Consider the following 21,951-nt stretch of genomic DNA (forward strand, 5'->3'; position numbering starts at 1 on the left):
AAATTTAATAAATAAAACACAAAAAATGGGTAAATTTTATTTGGAATCAACATAAATTTCGAAATGTGAGAGAAAAAATCAAAAACGTTTAATGAAAAAAGAGATATTAATAAATATTTGCCAAATTCAATTAACATTGAGGAGCTAAAATTTTGAGAGTTAATATTTTAAAAACTACTCGTACTATTTTTACAAAACGTGATATTCTGGCGTAATTTGAGTCGTAGAATCGAAATATGTAAAAAAATTGGTATGTTATTTCAGAAAAAGTCCGATTTTGTGTCAAAATACCTATGTTAAAATAGTGCTATATATAAATCTAATATATATCCTAAGTCGCGCTTTCGAGACATGAAAAACGCAGTTTGAATTTTGTCAATCGACCCAGTAGAACGGGAGATATAGCACTGTCCCATTTTTTTTTTAGCAGTGTACATTATACGATACAAAATTGACATTAATATTACAGTTTATAAAGCAATTAAGGAATTATACTTAACATTAATTGATATTACGTTTACAATTACATTATGCATATTCAGCATTGTATTTACTTTATCGGAAGTGACATTGCATATAGCTACGTATAGAACATAATAATTATTCCTGTAATTACGCAAGTGAGCTTGGGAAGAGCTTTCATGCAGGGCTAGTACATATACACTACATGTGTGCAGAAGGCGGTTGCAACTGAATTACTGCAGTGCACGTATAAATAGTGCTGTGCATATACATATTTTCATAATTATGACATTGCATGTCTTATATATACACTATGCGATACGGCATTGACATTATATATGAGATATGAGATAATAGTGGTATTACATTACCATCATTGACATTACATTTACGAATTACATTATGCAGATTCAACTCTGTAAATACATTGTCAGGAGTAACATTGCATATAGAACATATTTATAACACTATATTTGCTCTTGCTTTTATGTGATTGAGCTTTAGGATGGCGTACAGGCAGACCTGATATATAGAAATTATAGGTGCTCAAGGCAGCTACATCTGAGGTCCTGCTGTACCTGTGAGATTTTTGTACAGACACATAGATACTTATTTATGACAGTGTTTGCATATAATGCGGTACTGTAAGTATTTTCTATATTATGTTACGTAATTCGATACAACATTACATATGACTTTACATTACTATTCAGAAATGACGTTACACTTGCGTTACGTGGTATTACATTTACAATTTGTGCAGTGTTCGGATTCAGCAGTGTTTTTATTATGTTCAATGTGACATTAGATTTTGATACATATTGAGCAATATAATTGCTCTGGCAGTCATGCAAATGAGCTTAGGATGTCTGACATACCGGGGCATGTAAGTATACATTTCTACTGTTCATAGGCGCATCTTGCTATGCCACTGCGGTATGCGCAGGATTGTACTATACATATGCTTTTGCATACATATTCTAAGATATTGTACTTTGACTGTTCAGTACATCCGATGCGACATTTACATTTAAATACACGTATTTAAAGCAGTTAGTTTGTGCAGCCACTTATGGGGCTGGGCATTGGGTAGCATTATACTTGCAATTCAGGTCTAGACAGAGCCGGAAGTCAGCTGTGTACTTTCTTTGTCTGACACGTCATCCATAGTAATATTCACTTAAATTAGTGGAGATGTTCGCGCATACTTGCTGATGTGCATGAACTATTTTATATACTGGTTCTTAAGTTACTTACATTGCTTGAATTTTGATTAGTACTGCTGAGATGTTGCGGTACGCTTCGTATATACAGTACACGTATACATACGTGGTATACTTGTCATGTTTGACTTACTGTTGGTAGAGTTTGCTTGTTCAGCGCTATATTTGCGTTATCTGAGGAGACATTTCTCAAAAGCCATGCAGGCCTTGCACTAATTATTCGACTGCGTAAAGGTGGTCAGTGCCGTGTCTGGCAAGTAAATTCATGATTTTAATGATCTGTCGACATAGGTGCTTCTGCTTAATCATGAATTTACAGAAGGCCTGCGTATTGACAGTTGGAATACGTATGTGCAGTTCGCTGGTAAGTGAGCAGGTCGTGACATAATGCTCCGGAGTACCCAGGTGGCCACAACTGCACTGATCTGTGTCAGTCATGCCGTGCCTGGCAAAGTACTCAGGGAAAGGCCCATGTCCCGTGATATAGCGCACCAAGTGCGTATTAGAACATAGCCGGGCAGGATTTACGTACATTAGATGGTAGTGTGTACGCCTGCTTGTTTGTGCAGTGTCCCATTCTTCCTGCCACTTAGCGAAAGCCTGCAGATGGAGATGTCGTTTCAAAGTAGAGTGTGGCCATGGAATTTCCAATTCCTCCGCTTCTTTGTTGACGGCTGCGTCTTTCGCGAGGAGGTCGGCCGCCTCGTTACAGGTGTTTCCTGCGTGGGCTTTCGTCTATGCCAGGCGAACATACAGAAGCTCTGTCTGCCTTAGATGGTACTGAATTTCTTTGATAATTGTGGACGTGTGTGCTGGATTTTGGATGGCTTGTAGGGCTGACGTGCCTACACGCCATCCAAAATCCAGCACATATATTTGTACGTAAATATATAAACTTTTTTATTTTTTACAACAACTTTCACTCTTAAGTCTATAAGACCTTTGGCTTACTCTATAAGACCTTTTGGTATTTCGGTTCCGATAAATCTTATAACATTCGGCAAAATTTCTAGAAAATATCTAAATCATGAACTGTAGATGTTCATAGATCCTATGGGGTCTGTACTTATTAATTATTAACTAGGGAAAAGAACTGTTCACATGTAAATGCACTCAAAGATAAAGTATTTATTCTTATTGCAAAATTCGTATCTGGCAGTACTTATCTTTTGATAAAGACGAAAAAAATCATCAAATGTATATCTTCAGATCTTTGAATAATATTTGTATCACCGTGTAAAATTAATTAGCTCCTTTTGTAGATTTCCGGGGACGTTACTCACGTTTGCTTTTAATAGTAGTAAAAATAATGCAAATTTGGTCTCTAAATCATTAAAGTCTTAAATGCTTGTAGAGACATTAGGATATTTTGGAAGCAGAAGAGGTGAAAAATGAGCAATTTCCCGCCGGGACTCGAACCTCGAATCTCTTGAAAAGAGATTGCGCCGAGTGTGCTGACCATCACACCACGAAGGCATGCTAAGAAGACGGGACAAATATCTTATACGCTTTTCAAATTCTTATTAGGACCATGTAAAATTGCTTCAAACTGCCGTAATTAAGATATGAGCAGGGTAAAAATAAGGTACTAAGGTAAAATAATGTAAAATAAGGTATTAAAATAAGGTATAGTGGTCTCAAAGTGATGATTCACACACTTTAAGGCCACTGAGACCATTGCAGCTTATTTATTGTTAAAAAGGTAAATCTGTTGAAAGAAATATTTTTCAGCTTGCGAGCTGAAAATCAACTTGGCTTACTCTAAACACCAGTCTAATTATGTTGTAGTGTCGGATGAATTATCGCCCCGTATGTAATTTAAATCTTAGAATGCTAAATTAATAATAAGAGCGTAATAATCAAAACTAAAACATTTATTTTCACTTCATCTCGAAGTTATTAAAAACTATCAATGCTAATAAAATTATTTTCTTCTTCTTGCTGGCAAGATAGACAATAATGATTCAAATTATTTTTACATAGAGGTTCAATTTAAAGCCTAAAACCTGGTTATGCTATTTTGCTAAGTAATTTCAGTCCAATGCACCAGCTCAAATGCCACGGCTGCTTGGCTTTAGAACAGCATTATAAAGGTGTAATAGGATTGCAGTTATGTGAATCTTTTTCTAGTAATTTTGTTTTTTTTTTTGATGCCTTGACAGGAAGTCCAGTGGAATAGACTCAGGAGTTTGTGAATCTTTTTCTTGATTTTCTTGTGATAGCAAAATAAGATATTTATTGGAATAGAATTCGGGTTATGTGACTAGTAAATGGAGTAAATGGAGAAAAAAAACCTAGTAAATGGAGTTTTTAGTAATCCCCCCAAAAGAAGTTCAATAGAATAGAATTAGGACTTTATCTTTTTCTAGTAAATACATTATCTCAGGATACCAAAAGAAGGGATCCAATGGAACGGAATTCCGGTTTTGTGAAACTTTTCCTAGCACATCTATTTTTTTGTGATATCAAAAGAAGTATTCCAATGTAGTAGAATTCGGGCTTCGTGAATCTTTTATTAGTAAACGCATTTTCTAGTAATACCAGAAGAAGGGATCCAGTTAAATGGAATTTTGTTTCGTGAATCTTTCTCTAGTAAATCTATTTTTTCAAATATAAAAAAGCAGTGCAGTGGAATAGAAATTGGAATTGTGAATCTTTTATTAGTAAATGTAAATTCTAGTATTATGAAAAGAAATCCAGTGGAACAGAGTTTCGGTTTTGTGAAACTGTTTCTAGTAAATCTATTTTCTTTTCACGCCAACAGAAGAAATCCAGTGAAATACAGCTCGGGCTATGTGAATCTTTTGCTAGTAAGTGCATTTTCTCGCAATACGTAAAGAAATTCAATGCAATAGAATTGGGTTTGAATTGATAAATATTGTGGTACTTTGTTATGGTGATAGATAATGCAATCAGGTTCTTACATATCCTCGAGTTGGAAAAACAGAATAACTTAAACGTACACATTTATAATGCTACAACTAACAAAAGCATAAAATTCCACTGTTAGGTTTCGAGTATATTGTACAGGTAACGTTCGCATAGAAAATGCTTATTTTTCAGAAAAATTAAGAAACGCTACTTTGTGTCTGTTAAGTTCTAATTGCAAGTAATACCTGAATCCTGTTTTGCAATGAAGCAGTACATGCATGATCAAAAATAACACAATAATTTCGAGAAAACATAAAATTCTTCTGTGTGTGCTTTTGCTATGTAAGAGTTTAGAAAATTTACTTGGTAATTGGAAGATTCGCTGTTCGATTCATGCGAAGCCACAGATTGTTTCTCACATATCCCGGCACGAAAAAAACCTAATTGTTTCTGTATCCGAACTAAACTGGTGGACGATAAATCATCATTACCTGGATTTGGCTGTCTGGATTTTGGGACTCTCCCGACGCTTTTTAAGTGTGGGAGATTGTTAGGAATAATTAGACTTCTGCTAATAGTATTGTGGTATAAGTGATTAACCTATCCAAAAAGCAGTTAAAAGATTTGCGGTTCTAAAATACCGGAGAAGCCACAGCTGAGTTTTCAGATTTCTTGGCCGAAAAAAAGAACTTGATGCAGATATTACAAAAGGAAATTGACACAGAATTTTAAAAATAGGTATTCTGTCTGTAGAGACATTAGGTTAATTGAAAAAGACAGAGAGACGAAAAATTAGCAAACGCCTTCGCCGGGAATCGAACCACGGACCTCTGGAATACCGGCCCAATGTGCCGAACTACTGCACCACGAAGACACGCTAGGAAAGCGGGAGAAATACCTTATATGTCAACTAGAAAACGTAACAAATTAACCCTCCCAAAACAAACAGCATTTATTAGGCAAATATTGCGTAGACGTAAACTACATAATCAAAATACATATTTTTACCCAAATATGATAAGGATTTATACATTTTACGATCAGTTAAAAATTAAGGGGGGGAAACAGTTTTTTTTAATATTGATTACAGATCTTTTCATTGAATTCTTTCTTCCCTTTAAAGTATTAGACTCTTACAAGTCCTCCTTAAAGAAAACGAATGACTTACTTAATGACCAGATAGAAGGAAATTTCTGGAAAGAGGAGGTCGGTAATTTCCTTCCAGAGCAAAAGCATTCGTGAAGTAATCTCGTACTAAAGCTGAAACCTAAAGCCTCCTCGAAATTTCTTCCACGTCCTCGGCAGGCGTAAAAGCCAGACGCTAATTAAAAGCCCTTAAGCTTCTTTATATTGCTTAGTTACTCGAAGGCACTTCTGGGGCTTATTGTATCCTTAAAAAAGAAAATAAATAGACCTAGAAAGGATATCAGCAAGGAAAAGAAAGGTTTTTCAAATATCACGGGAATGGTTTTGTATAATTAGATAACAGATAATCTCCTAAAGATTATTTGTTCTCAAGAAACCTTTCAAAGTTGAAAGGAAACTCGAAAGGAGTGGATTGTCGCAAAATAAATGTAGGTTCATCGAAAAAGAATGATGAGACTTTCGAAGAAGTATACAGCATTCAGCATAAAATCTTTCAAAATTGGAAATGGAAATGAAGAAAAGAGAGATTCAAAATGCGCTACTGCAGTGTTGATGAAACAAAAGAAAATGGAGTATGGTGTGCAACTTGTCATCGAAGGTATTGAAATGCTTATTAATCATTATGTTCACGAGATCACATATCAATAAAGACGTTATCATATAACACAAACATAGTATCTGTACTGTAGCTGAACGGTTAAAAATCTTTCCGTCTAAAACTGAACTTAAACAAAGCTCTTTTCATTTCTTGAGATACTGTTAAGATTTCCAACTGGATCGCGTTTGAGAAATAAGAAAATGTTCGGACTTTCTCTTAAAAGATTTCAATTTCGTGTGTATCAAATGAAAACCTGTAGGATGTCCTGACAAGAATCGCCTCGAAAATTTTCACGAGTGTTTCAGCAGGAAGAGAAGACTAGAGTCACCATTGTTTGAAACTAGAGTCACCATTGTTTATGACAGGAATAACCACTAACTGTATTTGAGTTTCTAACTGTACAGCCTTTTTCAGTATTTAAGCAGCTCCGCCTAATTTTCATAGGGAAATCTCTGAAGACTTATCAAAATGTCTCAAACACCTGTTTCCCTACTACCAAACCACTCGACAGGATTTTCGATTCGGCAGTGCTCTCTTACAGCACAGACATTACATGTACAAAAATCTATGTTTTCTCCGGAATTCAAATCCGTGCCCCCAAACACGATAGTTAGCATCTCTAACCACTGTACCCCAATCAGGGCGGCGGGGTTAGTTAGCAGGTCCAGGTTCATGTGAGCAGGACATTAGAATTTCACTGTTGGTCAAACAAGTATTGTATCACCACACTAGATGAGAAATTCCATGCCAATTCTAATCGAGAACAAACACCCCGAGGATGGTCCAAGCTCTCCCACCCCTCCTATCCTACCGCTAACTATTAAAGAGAACTTTCGGCTAGCCAGTATTTTAAGTGCCCTCCATTCCTTACAGAAACTGTACACATACAGACATTCATGTGTTTTCCTGGATTCGAACCCCAATCCAACGGCACAGCAGCCAACGTCGCTAACAACTACACCAATCAAGGAGGCGGGATGATGCAGCATGCGAATTCACCTAAAAAATTGCAAAGTGTGGCATTTCGTAAAATCCGAAGCTCCCAGAACAGGGCGTATTGGCTCACGCTCTTCACTGTTTGCAGTCATCAGTTAGTAAACATTAGGTATCCGTGATATTTGAGGCATTTTATAATGAATGGATGAAAATGTCCCCATTACAAAGTTGTGCTTGTCGTATTCATACATTATTTAGGGGCATAGTTATGTTCTGGCTGCACGGTAACCAGGTAATGTGGTGGTTAGGCAGGCTGCTAGCAAAGCTGATGTGTTCACAACAAATATATATAGTCGGCGTAGACAGGTTGCAGGGAACAGAGGATACGGACATCCAGGTGGCTTACTAGGATTATTCAGGTATCGTTCGGAATCGGCAACTGTCCAACGCGAGAACTCTTTCGCGCCGTTACATATGGCACAAACATTAAAATTTTGGTCCGGAACGGAAGAGGCCTTTGAGGACGTGTGGAAAACAGGCGCTGGTTCTAAAATTGCGATAGTTGATTCTTTCAATATTTCATTAAATGGCAGTAGTGAATTGCACGTCTCTTGTTACGCGACACCGTATACATATTCTAGGCGTTTTTTCATGTTGTGTACCTGAAGAGACGTGCGAAAATGCCGTTTCTTCTTTATTTCGTGCTGATTTCTATTTATAGGCAATTACGGGCAATGTCTGTTGCTGCGACAGGACTATAAGGTATTTCTCCCGCCTTCTTAGCGTGCCTTCGTTGTGTAGTAGTCTTCAAGCAGGGTGAGTATTCCAGAGGTCAGTGGTTCGATTCCCGGCGAAAGCGTTGCTCATTTTTCAGCTCTCCTGCTTCCAATTAACCTAATGTCTTGACAGGAAAAACAACTTCTTGTGAAAAGCGCTGTTAATGTACTTTGGAGCCATGCCGTCGGTAGTGTTGTGGAGTATAATGTATTTATTTCTGCACAGTATCATTTGTTAATGGTTGAACATACTCGTACTCTATGCCACACAATTCAAGCAATAGTCACTGTTTTACGACACACGTTCGTTTTGTCAAAAATGCTCCTTATCGCATATGGTATACGGTCTTGCAACTCACACACACACACGCGCATATATAAACATATATATATATATATATAATGTTATATTTGGCCTGACTAGAATTGCCGGTTTGGCTTTAACTTATAACTCGAGTAAAGACGAAACACTTTCGTATTTACGTATTTTTATCAATTATTGTTCATTGAACGGGAGTTGGTTTGTTCCCCTTGAAAAGTCAACTAATTTCCGATCAATGACAATGATTACATGTTTTAATTTTTCCTTTTACAATTGAAATTTTATTCTTCATGATGATTTAACTCCAGTCCCCGTTAAAACATTATTAACATTTTGCTTTCAAATTACTTCAAAACATCTTTCAAAATATAACTTACCGGTATGGATTCACACTTTTAAAATAATTCTACTTTAATTAAACTTAGGAGATAATATAATCAATTAATCAATACTGTTTAAGAAATAAATTATATATACATATATATATATAATAAATTCAGGAGCAGAAGCAATAACCAGCAGGAAATTTGAATGGTGCAGAGGCGTTGAACATAAATGACTAGGAAATTGGAGGCGAATGCAGATTAAATCTTCAGTTTTATTTTCACCAACATGTAGCGGCTACACACAAGTCAGCACATTAAATGTGCCTGTTCCACAAGGCTTACATTTTTGATAATTTTGTAGCAAGAGAGCAGAGCAAATAGAAAGCAGAGTAGCTAGGTCAAAGCGCGGAAAGCAAGTGCGGTACGTTCAGGATGAAATCTGAAGTCAAACTGGGTTAGTTTTGGTTTTCAAAGCATTTTGATTGGATAGTTAATATTGCTGTAAAATTACTATTGGCTGGTTGAGTTTTAGTTCCGTTTACATCATCAGAATTGAGTCATATGATATATATTTTTTTCGAAATGACGCAGTGCAGAGAGGGGTTACTATTTTTAGAATAGAGAATGGGAATTTACGTTGCTAATTTAATCTTTAACATATTATTTGTTTTTCTTACATATAGTACATATATATGATACTATTTGCCACTTCGCGCCCGTTTTATATTCTCTGATCTCGGTTTTCCGGGTACTGTGGAATGCCACAGTTTACACTTAATATTCTGTTCACCTGCATAATATCTCGTGAACGTTTTGTGGAAATGTTCAGGGTTTCTTGACTGCCCTGAACTATCAAAACTATCTTTTTAAATGAGCTATCTTCTTGACTTGAATTCTGAACTGAACTATCATCTTCACTGCTCTAAACGATCTGGCCTTCTTGACTGCCTGTATACGGCAGAATATCTTGAGTGCCCTGAACTTCTTGACTGACGTTAAGAAGCCCAAAAGTTTTCCTTGTCAGAAGAAAATTTCACTAACTGGGAGATCAAGTGATGGGTTCAAGCCATGACGAGTTCAACAGGAGGAGATCACGTCCGGAAAAAATATCCCATTACAGTATGTGAAGAGTATCTTATTGTGTAGCTCGCAGCTAGTTTGCAACAGCATTTCTTTGGATTATTGCAACAGCACGGTAATAGCGACCGCAAATGATATTAACGAGAAAAGGGAAATAAAAAGGGCTTTCATCTTTGTTATTTATCTTTCATAAGTGGAGAAGTATTTTATGAACCATGTTTGGTAAGTTATTAAATGCATCGGAAAAATTACGAAATTAAATTGTATCGAAGTATGAAGGCCGTGTTTTATTCTAATTACCGTACGATGTACTTTGGAAAACTATTATGTTCCATAACACGTTTCTTTGAATTCTGGTGTCATAATTACGATAACAGCTGCAAGACGTATCTAGCGACAATGAGTCTATTAAGTACAACGCGCTCTTGCCATATTTGAACAAAAAAAAATTTGACAGGTGTCCATAACAGCCTTAAAATTAGCTTTAGCAATTTCGTGGCAGTTCTTAAAATTTATGGCTTCTAGTAATACTAGACAAGACCATAGTTGATATCTAGAACATTGGCAGAACTCTACGTTCCAAATATTGGAGAGTTCTTATTAATGTTTTAAGCAACCCTGTTGATTAAAACTTAAATTATTTACCACTTTTCAAAATTTGAATAATTAAAATGGCTTTAATATCTTTGAAGTCACAATGTTTTATAACGATGTCATCTTAATTATCACGCACTATTTGTTTAGGATTGCAGTATTTCGATTATGAATTTCATGGCATCCTTTTAATGATCATGCACTATTTGTTTAGGATTACAGTACTGCGACTATGGATTGAGATTATTTTCAAGTATTTGATTACCTCTATGCGATATTTAGAAAGTGTCGGTCTGATAACTGATGGAACTGGCAATATGGGTCCTCGATCAGGTCTCCAGACATTTTCTTTCGGCCGAGGCAATTCAAGAATGGCTCCTTTCTCGTCTGATTCGGACAACTGAAAACGAAAATAAAAATATTTTTTAGCACAGAAAAAACAAATTCTCAGTTTTCAGCAGCAAAATTTAATACTCCCGCCCACAAAAAACGAAAGGGAAAAAAAAAAAAAAAAAAAAAGAAAAATCCGAAAGGAGTCAGATTTTAATGTCTCAGCAGGGGATTTAAGGCGTTTTTATGCTCTTTCTGGGCATCTCAAGTTACCAGTCTGCTCTTGGGCTCACTCCAGCTATTATAACTTTTTTTTTGCCTTTTCAGCTTTATCATTAAGCATCACTTTTTTTACTTTAGAATTCCCAATAGAGTGTTAGGGATCACCATACAATTTTTTTATACTCTCTATAATATTTCTTTGAAAACTAGACGCTCCAGTGACCAGCCATCTGAAAGAGTTATAATAAAAAATGTATATTATGATTTTAAAGAGTCCAACTATTATCATTTCATAAAACTATTTAATATTTCTAATTAGATATCTGACGCATTTTTATTTTAACTAATCCGATTAAAAAGAAGTTATTAAAAACTGTTACTTTTATTACTTTTCAGACACTTGAAATGCGAAAAACTGAAAAGTTTAAATTTGAAAGTAAATACCGTATTTGACGGCATATAAGGCGCACTGGCATATAAGACGCACCCTTATTTAGAAGGCCACACACAAGGAAAAAAAGTTTGAATAGTCCACAATAACTTAAAATGTGGTTTCTTTTAGTTCTAACGTTTCGTTAAAGCCAAATAAACAATCATTGAATGCAATTACGAAACATATTTTTATTAAGGAAAATTAACAAACGGCAAGCTATTTTGAACATATGTAAATTTCAATGATGAATAAATGAATGAACGGCAAGCAATCAAGCATAATACAAAAAAAAAAAAAAAAAATCAGAAACAACAAAAAAAAAAAAAAAAAAAAAAAACACAGATTCAAAACGAGAATATCGTCATCACTACTGTTTCCGTCACCGCTAGTATCACCTTCTTCGAATAATGCGCCGTCTTCTGTTCCGTCAAGAGTATTGCAGATTCCGTTCTTCTTAAAGGACTTAACAATTACTTCAGCCTTTCCGTCCTCCAAAGAATTTTTTACCCGCTCGCATACTTGTGAAATAGAGGGCCGCTTCATTCTACCTGAGGGTGTGAGGGCGTAATCTGGCTCTCCTATCCACTTGTTCCATCGTTCTCGCACTTTTTCCTTAAATGGCTTATTCACCGATACATCTAAAGGCTGCAGTTGGCTAGTCAGTCCGCCAGGAATGACAGCTATCTGGGTTTTTAATTCTCTCGCTTTATTCTTTATGGTTTTAGTTCTATGGGCGCTAAACTGATCCAAAACCAAAAGAGAGGGTTTTCTTAAGAGTCCACCAGGTCGCCTCGCCCATACGTTCTGTAACCACAGTTTCCTTCCAGCTTCGTCCATCCAGCCCTTCGGATGAATATGAACAATTACACCCGTTGGAAGTTTTTATTTCGGATGAGTTTTTCTTTTGAATATGAAAAACGGCGGTAGTTTTGTGCCATCAGCACAACATGTTAGAACTACCGTATATCGGGTTTTTTCATGACCTGTGGTTTTTATGGTTATTGATTTAGACCCTTTAATGCTCACAGTCTTGTTGGATGGTACATCAAATGTGAGTGGAATTTCATCCATATTTCCTATTTGACCGACCTCAAAAGAAGTTTTCTTGCGTGCAATTATAACAAATCTATGAAATGCCAGTATTTTTTCTTCATAATCTGCTGGCATTTTCTGTGCAATAGTTGTTTTTGTGCGTATTGATACGCCTTGCCTTTTCATAAACCTGTAGTACCAGCCCTCAGACTCTGAAAAGTTCTGATTCCCGTCTTTTTCTGAAAATCCTTTGGCCTCATTGATTATGATTTTAGTTGAAACACATATCCCAGATTTCCTCTTATCTATCACCCACATTTTCAAGTTCAAACCAAGATGGAGCTGGGCATCTAAGGTTATGTTTTTGTTTTTTAGCAGTCTTCAGTTGATCTTTCTGCAGTCGCCAAGTACGTATCATTTTTTCGGTAGGTGGTGGACCGAAGTGCCTTGCTGCTGCTCTGTTTCCATGCACGTTGGCGTAGTTTAACACTCCTAGTTTACACTGAATTGTATAGCTTAATCTCTTGTTTCCTGTAGTCATATTTTCCAGGGTATTTTTTTTAAACAAATAGTTTTAAGCACCTTTGGTGGTCGTGCGCTTAATGCATGATATAATTAAAGAAAATAAGAGTAGACAATCTCCTATAACAAAAGAATATATTAAGTACTAAATTACAATTTAAATTACATTGCAGAGATCAACGCAGAGCTCGGAACACAGTTCATGCTACCTTCGCGTACAGTTGTCCGACGAGAAGTCTGAGTGAGTAATGACGTCGTTTTGCTGCTCCGATTAAGAACTGGATTTTACACGTGGCGCCATCTCATGAATAGAAGTTGAAGTATCTGTCGGAACGCCACAGTACTCCCCCCCAAGTACCATCGGTACGTAATAAGTACTTTGGGTTAAATTTAACCTTTCTTCCAGATCTGGTAGTTTTAGGTTGCTCTTCAACGGGATGTAAGCTTTCTTCCGGGAGTGATGTTGATGAGGAAGTTGTTGGATCTTGCATTAGAAATGCTGGTTTGAGACGATCGATTCCAATCACTGATTGTTTGCCATTGCAGATGATGGTGAAATGTTTCGATGTTCGTTTGACAACTTTGAATGGACCATCATATGAAGGTGTTAAAGTTGGCTTAATTGCATCGTTGCGCACGAATACGTGCGAAGATGTCTCAAGCGCAGGATGTACAAAATAGCTTGGCTGGTTATGCGAAGATGCTGGGGTTGGCGAGATATTGCTCATGGTCTCACGTAAACGTTGAAAGAATGTTGGAGGGTCGATAACTGGAGTAGATTCTGGGTGAAAGAATTCACCTTGCAGACGGAGGGTTGCACCATATAACATTTCAGCACAAGTGCTACCAATGTCTTCTTTGAATGCTGTGCGAAGACCAAGCAAGACTAGGGATAAGGCTTCTGTCCAGTGTGTGCTACTGTGGCACTTCAGACCTTGTTTGAGAGATCGGTGAAAGCGTTCCACCATCCCATTTCCAGATGGATGGTATGGTGTTGTGCGAATATGGCGAATGCCAAGAAGAGAGGTGAGGGATGCGAACAAGTGACATTGAAATTGTCTGCCTTGGTCAGTAGTGATGGTGGTAGGCATGCCAAATCTTGAAAGCCACTGGGAGATGAATGCTCGAGCTACAGTTTCAGCGGATATATTTTCAATAGGAATGGCTTCAGGCCATCTTGTGTACCGATCAATACAAGTGAGGAGGTAAGTGTAACCATTTGAAGGAGGCAATGGGCCAACCAAGTCTAAGTGCACATGATCAAAGCGTCTTGCTGGAAGGTTAAATTGTTGAATGGGGCTGTGAGTGTGACGGGATACTTTACACCGTTGACATCTAATACATGAACGAGTCCATTCTGTGATGTCTTGATTCATTGCTGGCCAGACAAATCTGTCTGCGATCAGCTTTTTGGTGGCACGGATTCCAGGATGTGCCAAATTGTGCAAGGCATTAAACACTTCACGTCTAAAATTGACAGGAATATAGGGACGTATTCTATTGTTCTCTATGTCAGAGTAAATTTTAAGCGTTGGATCAATGTGCAGCGGCTGTAACTGAAGGAAGGTTTGTGGATTTGAGATTAGGTTCTTGAGTTCCTCATCATGCAATTGAGCTTTTGCAATTTCAGAGAAATCTGGGGTAGTGAGGTTGATATTGTTTACCCGAGACAAGGCATCAGCGACACAATTATCAGTACCAGAGACATATCTGATATCTGTACTAAACTGGGCGATGAAATCTAGATGTCGAAGCTGACGAGAACATGAGTCAGAGTTTTTTCTAAAAGCGAAGGTTAATGGTCGATGATCGGTGAAAATGATGAAGTCGTGTCCTTCCAAGTTGTGCCGGAAGTATTTAACAGCACAGTACACAGCAAGTAGCTCCCTGTCATATGTGCTGTATTTCCTTTCTGCAGTAGTGAGTTTTCTGGAGAAGAATGCCATTGGGGAAAGTCCTTTAGTGGTATGGGCTTGAAGCACTGCTCCTATGCCCGTGTCAGATGCATCTACCATTATAGAGAGCTGATCACTAGGTGTGTGATAAGAAAGCGTGGCCGCATTTGCCAGATCGTGTTTGCATTGACGAATGCTGCAGATGCAGATTCAGTCCAAGGGACAGCTCGTTGATCGTTTTTTTTGCTATTCTTCAGAAACTCATGTAGGCAGGCTTGTGTTTTTGCGGCATTTGGCAGAAAGCGTCGGTGGAAATTTAACATTGCTAGAAAACGCTTCAGTTCAGAGATGGTTTTGGGCTGAGGTAGGTCGTTAATTGCTTTGACTCTTTCCAGTAAAGGTTTGACTCCATTCTGGGTGATAAGACATCCAAGAAAGGAAACTGAGGGTTGACCAAGTACACATTTGGATGGATTTAGTTTTAATCCATGATCTTTAAGGCGAGTGAAAATCTGACGCAGATGTTGAAAATGTTCTTCCGCATCTGTAGATGCAACCAGGATATCATCAAAATATGGGATGCAGAAATCGAGGCCAGACAGTACTTGGTGTATGAAACGCTGAAATGTTTGGCCAGCATTGCGGAGGCCAAATGGCATATATAAGTACTCAAAGAGACCAAATGGTGTAGTCACTGCGGTCTTGGGCACATCTTCAGCATGCACTGGGATCTGATGATATGCTCTGGCAAGATCGAGGGTAGAAAATATGTTTGTTCCATGAAAAAGATGGGTACAGTTTTGGATATGTGGGACTGGATATCTGTCAGGGACTGCGACGGCATTAAGTCGACGATAATCTCCACAAGGCCGCCAGTCACCATTAGACTTTTTAACCATGTGAAGTGGACTGGCCCATGGACTTTTAGATGTTATTAGGGAGACGCGAAAGCCATAGTGACTTCAACAAGTCGTCACTAAAATGGCTTCCTGCCAGATCACGCATTCGTGACAGCAAGTATGAAGGTCGCTGATCTCCAAGTTCAAGTCCTTGTAGTAAAGTACGTATTTTTGAAGATTCACTTTCTGAATAGATTTCAATGAGCCGCTGTTTCAGCTTGGAGTATTTATCACAATCAGGTGGTTTGAGAATTAAGTCATGCACTGAATTCAGAATATCAGACTCAATTGCTGCAACTACATGGTTGAATTTTGTAGAATCCTCACTAATGCGAGCGATAGAAAATTGTGCTTCGATCTGAGCAAACCACAATGAAGGATTATTTTTCCAGAAAGGCGGTGGATTCACCGCAACGCGTGTGATTTGTGGCTCTGGTGGAATATCGTCGGGCATACTGATAGATAATTTTCACTTTAATTAATAAACACTTAACAGCACAAATATTGTAGCATGAGGATACACTATTGATATTTTACCATGATAACAATAAATATTTTAACCATGCAGAAAAAATTTACGTAACGATACACACACAAATAAGACAGGGTCAGCAATTACACACACAAATAATATTTTACCGAAATGCATTTGAAAAGAAACCCCTATTTGAAAAAAAAATGATGCGTTCATTTTGTATTGCCCACACACAAAATCACCACTTCACACTGCTAAGGCACTTTCGAAGGAAAAAAGGAAATCACTCCTGTAGCACATGGGAAAAAATTCACTATTTTCGAACACTGAGGGAAGAATTTTGCCGTAGCACGTTGCAGAAAAATTACTGATGTAGCACATTTAGCGAAAATCACTATTGTATCACATTTGTCACAAAAGTTGAATGATCGAAGAATTATTGCACGACTGGCGAAGTCAGCGGAACGGAACAGATCACATTGATGATTTGCTGAAGCTCCTTGCGGTGATATGCACGACTTCGAAAAAAACACAAGCAATATATATCAATACTTCTAGAAATAATTGAAGGGTTACGTTGTAGCATACGTTTAATGTCCATATTCGTTGTTATTTTTAGTCAGTTCTTCAGAATGCCTTGGATGCACGTTGCTTAGGGTCGTTGAAAATCCATTGTCAGTAGCGTGCTCAGTCAAAAGGTCACCACTTTTGGTGGTCGTGCGCTTAATGCATGATATAATTAAAGAAAATAAGAGTAGACAATCTCCTATAACAAAAGAATATATTAAGTACTAAATTACAATTTAAATTACATTGCAGAGATCAACGCAGAGCTCGGAACACAGTTCATGCTAACTTCGCGTACAGTTGTCTGACGAGAAGTCTGAGTGAATAATGACGTCGCTTTGCTGCTCCGATTAAGAACTGGATTTTACACGTGGCGCCATCTCATGAATAGAAGTTGAAGTATCTGTCGGAACGCCACACACCGATACCGACACGTGTGTCGGCTGAGTCAAAGAAAGTCTATGTAAAGAAGGAAAGGCTCCATAGACGTAATGTGACCGTCGAACCTGTTCGAACTTTGACATCAGCTTCGAGCTTTGGCGCTTTTTGGCGACAGATATTTCACGCATGCGCAAAATAATTATGGCAGATGTAGAAAAAGTTATGTTTGTCTAGACCTTCATCCGAGCTAAAAATAGCATTCAGTATTGAAAGTTAATCTGAGTCCTTCACGTATAAGACGCAGGTAACTTTTTTGAGACTAAATTTAGGAACAAAAGTGCGTCTTATATGCCGCCAAATACTGTATCTTACACTTTACTGAATGGCAGCTCACTAATGCGTGGAGATACTAAGTATTCTATATGAGATAGTGGCAAAAGGTTGCTTTCAAATAGCCGAATTTGTGATTTAATACCATACTTTTTGCCGAATGACAACAGTTTTGCGACTTTTAAATCTCTGACTTTGCTAAGAACATAGGTAAATTTATTAAAATTATGAAATAAATCGAAAACAAAATTCGAAATTCAAAATTCGGGCTTCTACATGTGTTCGGGTGCAGCATCGCGTGCAAAAAAGTGCATCCGTACCTCTAGGTGCCGCCTTTTTCCACAACGGAAGGAATATAAATACATACATAGAAATGTTTCCTTATTAGCACCGGAGTATCGAAACTCACTATACGTATTACATTTATGTCCGAATCACTTTACAAATTGTTGCCGGGGGAAAGAGAAATAATAATAATAATAATAAAAAAATTCTGAAAACTTTCAGGTTTTATATTACTCTCAAAGGGGCGTTACGTTTATTTATTAAATATCACGTTATTCGTACTTACGCTACATAGAGTTAGATTCAACAGGAAAATCACAAAATATTTAAAAGCAGCATAGCTTTAGAATTTCCAATAGACAGTCTCGCGCGCTTGAGATAAAAATGTTTCATTCCAATATACTGTTGCCACTGCTGGCAATAAAATCCTCGAGTTTGTTAATCAAAAATTCTTTAATGTTTTACAAAATATGAAATAGATAATGAGGCCCGGTGGCGCAGCGGCTAGCGCATTGCGCAGCAGCACCACAGGTCCACAGCTCGATTTCCGGGCTGTACAAGGTCGACTCAGACTTTCATCCCTTGATTTCTATCACTTCGGTCGATAAAATGAGTACCACGTTCGCTTGGGGACTAAACACTGTGGGTCCTGCGACCAAGCTGACCACTTGTTCAGGGCATATGCTTATGCACCCCGGGGCCCACGGTCAAGAAAGCAGATTTCGGGCACTGCAGGCCGTGACCCATTAGAGCTGTTACGCCACTGAGTTTGGTTTTTTTAAATAGATAATAAAACAAATTCCAAATTTGGGCTTCCAGGTGCTCATTGTTTGGTTCGATAATTACGTTATTCAAAATTTGATGGCTCTAGGTACCGTTGTTTTTTCACAATGCGAGAAACATACATACGTTCATGCAGATTCTTCATTATTTAATGTCTTTAAATATAATACAGGGATGTAATATTTGGTGGCAACAATTTAAAAAGTGGAACGTTGTTCATAGTGAAACAACGCAAGATGTGGAAACGAAATTAATAGGCATCCTGGACTAACGCCCTTTGGGCTAATAATGATTATCGGGTACGTATGTATACCTTTCTTCACATTGTGGAAAAAGGAGGGCATCTGGAGCCACTGAAGTTTTCATACAAATAATCCTTCATCCGAATATGGGCACGTCAAAGCCAGAATACTGAATTTCTGATTTGTTTTTGATTTAATTCACATTTTGGTTAACAAGCCATAATTTTGTCCTTTAATTTGACTTAATCCGTTACCACACATATGATGACTCACTCACACGTTACAAATGGGGAAATATTTCATTCTCACACGCCTTTACTAAGCTATAATTATCCTTTTTATCTGATAATTGTTAATACGAAGTTTTACAACTCGTTGTGAAATAATGAACATTGTGAAGTTAGTATCCACTTTCTATTATTATATACCGCATCCCCTAGTTTTTTTATTATTGATATAAAGGGGTAAAATAATAAAATTACCTACATAATGCATAACTTCATAAAAATCGAAAGATTATACAACAAATATGTAATATATGGCTATAGAAACACTGGGAATATTCTTAAAATTTTTGAGTTAAATTAAAAGTATTTTCATTAATGTCAGTCTGATTTATTATTTTAAATAAATTAAATAAATAAGTATAGTTATTAATAATATAATACGTACAAATATAAATATAACATAGGGAAAGGAATTAAGAAATATCTTAAATATTTTCTTACTCGTTGGTCACAGATAATATATTTAAAAAATATTTTACATGATTCAAATATTCATGCCTGGCGTTTTTAAATGTAAAAAACCAATTTTGTATACAATACCAAATCTAACTTGTTATGACGTCTTTACAGACCTAACGCTTAGAAAAATTTTATACTCACAATAAAAAAATAAAATACAAAAAGTTTGGCTTGCATTACTAAAACTAACCAAAGTATTTCACTTTATGTTTGGAAATTATATTGGGTCGCATAAAAAGTCTCCGCCCTTTTTTGCTACTAGATGGTACTGATCCCTATATATCCGGCAACGCTCACCCGATTGTCTCAAACGAACATAAGCTTAAAAGGTGACATTCAGCTTCCATTGTCTGTGAAGATAGTTCTCTAATTCGTTGCTCATATAAAAAGTTATATTGATTTCAAAATGAGTGAAATATCTGAAGAAATACGCTATGTGATGCTTTTGTTTACTATGAATTAGGTACAAACGCTGCAAAATCACGCCGGAAAATTTGTGAAGTATATGGTGAGAATGCTGTGAGTGAACGAAGGACCCAGGAGTGGTTTGCTCGATTCCGTTACAGAAATTTCAATGTCGAGATTGGAAGGGAATTGTCCATTATGAGCGGCTGCAACCTGATAAAACCATCAATTCGACCCTGTACTGTGCACAACTCGACACTTTGAACGAAGCAGTTCAGAAAGGGAGACCAGAATCAGCCAACAAAAAGGGAGTTGTGTTCCATCATGACAATGCACGGCTGCACACATTTTTGATGACTCGGAACAAATTTACGGAACTTGGTTTAAGAAACCGGCCGACAGAAGAGCCGCTGAAAATCACTTGGCCAAGTTTTTCGTCTATAAACCACAGCAGGTTTACACCGATGGAATTATGAAGCTAACCAAAAAATGGCAAAGGTCATAGATAATAATGGTCAATATGTACTAGTTGATTAAAACTGATATTCAATAAAGAAAATTTTTGTTCAAAAATATACCAAAAAAAAAAAAAAAAAAAAAAAAACGCAGAGACTTTTTATATGACTCAATATTTGATGTCTGCACAAAAACTGAAGAGAAAAATTGTTTTATAGGTACGTAACTAAAAACACCAGCTTAGAAAAAAAACTGGGCTGTTACATATCGGATGCCAAATACGACGATCTTCACAACTGTGAAAACTAATGACTCTATTAAAACGGCTAATATTGCAAAAAAGGGCGAAATTAATACCCAAAGAAACATCAGAGACATTAGAGAATGTTGCGAAATTTCTTTCATTCTGGATAATACATAAAAGGCAGAGTATACATTCACCTGCTGTATTTGCGTTTTAGTATTAAACAATATTATAATGGTAAACAGTGAATTCTTTTTTGTTAAGAACAGATTAATTATTTTAACTTTATTTCTTATTGGAAAGCTTCGTTTGATATGCGTTCAGTTTGGTATAAATTCAAGGATGAGGACTGGATTAACGACGTATAATAAAATAATATATAATTAATAACGAAAAATAAGTAAGTAGAGGTAAATTAAAAAGTATGTATAACATTAATAAAATACAAGCAAATACACCCAAAACAAAAACAAACATTAAAATAAATTTACGAAACTATTATAAATTATAATAGTGGATAAACTCACCTGTAATAGTTCGAAGGTTGCCAACAGTTCTCCAGCTTGTTCTGAACCTCGGTAGATATCGTACCATTCTAGAGTGGGCGGGAAATTGGGCTTGCAATAGGGTTCATCGGAGAATTTCACATGGGGCCGGGCTATTGTGCGTCCAATAAATTCCGATTTTCCCTGAAGAGAAAAAATAGGTTAATTAACAAAAAAATGGAAATAAAAAAATATATTAAAAAAATAATATCTGAAAGGTTTCTGATTTTAAAGGTCGCCCAAAAGGATTTGTTAAGGTTTTCTTGGCTTCGCTGAACTCGCAATCCATCAGTCTGCTGTTACATTCCCTCCTACTAACCCATTTTCTCGGCCTTATGGTTTTATTATTAAGCATAATTTTCTTTGCACTTACGCTATGTGCAATTCAACAGCAAAATTACAAAAATTTGAAAAGCAGCATGGCAGTATACGTTAAGAGTTCTCAATGAAGCATTGAGTATTGGCCAATATTTTTCTGTTTTTTTTGCCAGTCTTTTCTCAGTTTATCAAATCAATGTTCTTCAGTTTTCTTACTAAGATGGCTTTACAAAGCTTTTGTCTTCATCGTATTAGCGTTTATGTGTTTAATTTATTTATTAAATATCACGTCGTTCTTACGCTTACGCCACGTGAAATTCAATTCCTTAGCAAAATCACAAAATAGTTAATAACAGCATATCTGCAGAATTTCCGGCAGACTTTCTCTGGAGCTGGAGTTAAAAATGTTTAATTCCGTACAGTTTTGCCATTGCTCGCTTTGAAATCTTTGAATTTGTTAATTAAAAATTCATTAAAGTTTTACAAAATATGAAGTAGCCATTGAAA

General features: G+C 36.7%; 1 protein-coding gene across 1 annotated transcript in view; it reads right to left on the minus strand.

Annotated features, from left to right (window-relative positions):
- LOC118186930 (otoferlin-like) overlaps positions 1 to 21,951 on the minus strand; it is a 963,443-nt gene that overhangs the window by 146,446 nt on the left and 795,046 nt on the right. The window contains exons 27-28 of the mRNA XM_085813615.1: positions 21,109 to 21,270; positions 10,600 to 10,734 (exon numbers count right to left, since the gene is read on the minus strand). Coding sequence (XP_085669741.1) covers positions 10,600 to 10,734; positions 21,109 to 21,270 — 297 coding nt within the window. The remainder of the gene's footprint in view (positions 1 to 10,599; positions 10,735 to 21,108; positions 21,271 to 21,951) is intronic.

This window comes from Stegodyphus dumicola, chromosome 3 (assembly GCF_044657685.1).
Source record: "Stegodyphus dumicola isolate Sdum_Otavi_A_Nest chromosome 3, ASM4465768v1".
Lineage (NCBI taxonomy): Eukaryota > Metazoa > Arthropoda > Arachnida > Araneae > Eresidae > Stegodyphus > Stegodyphus dumicola.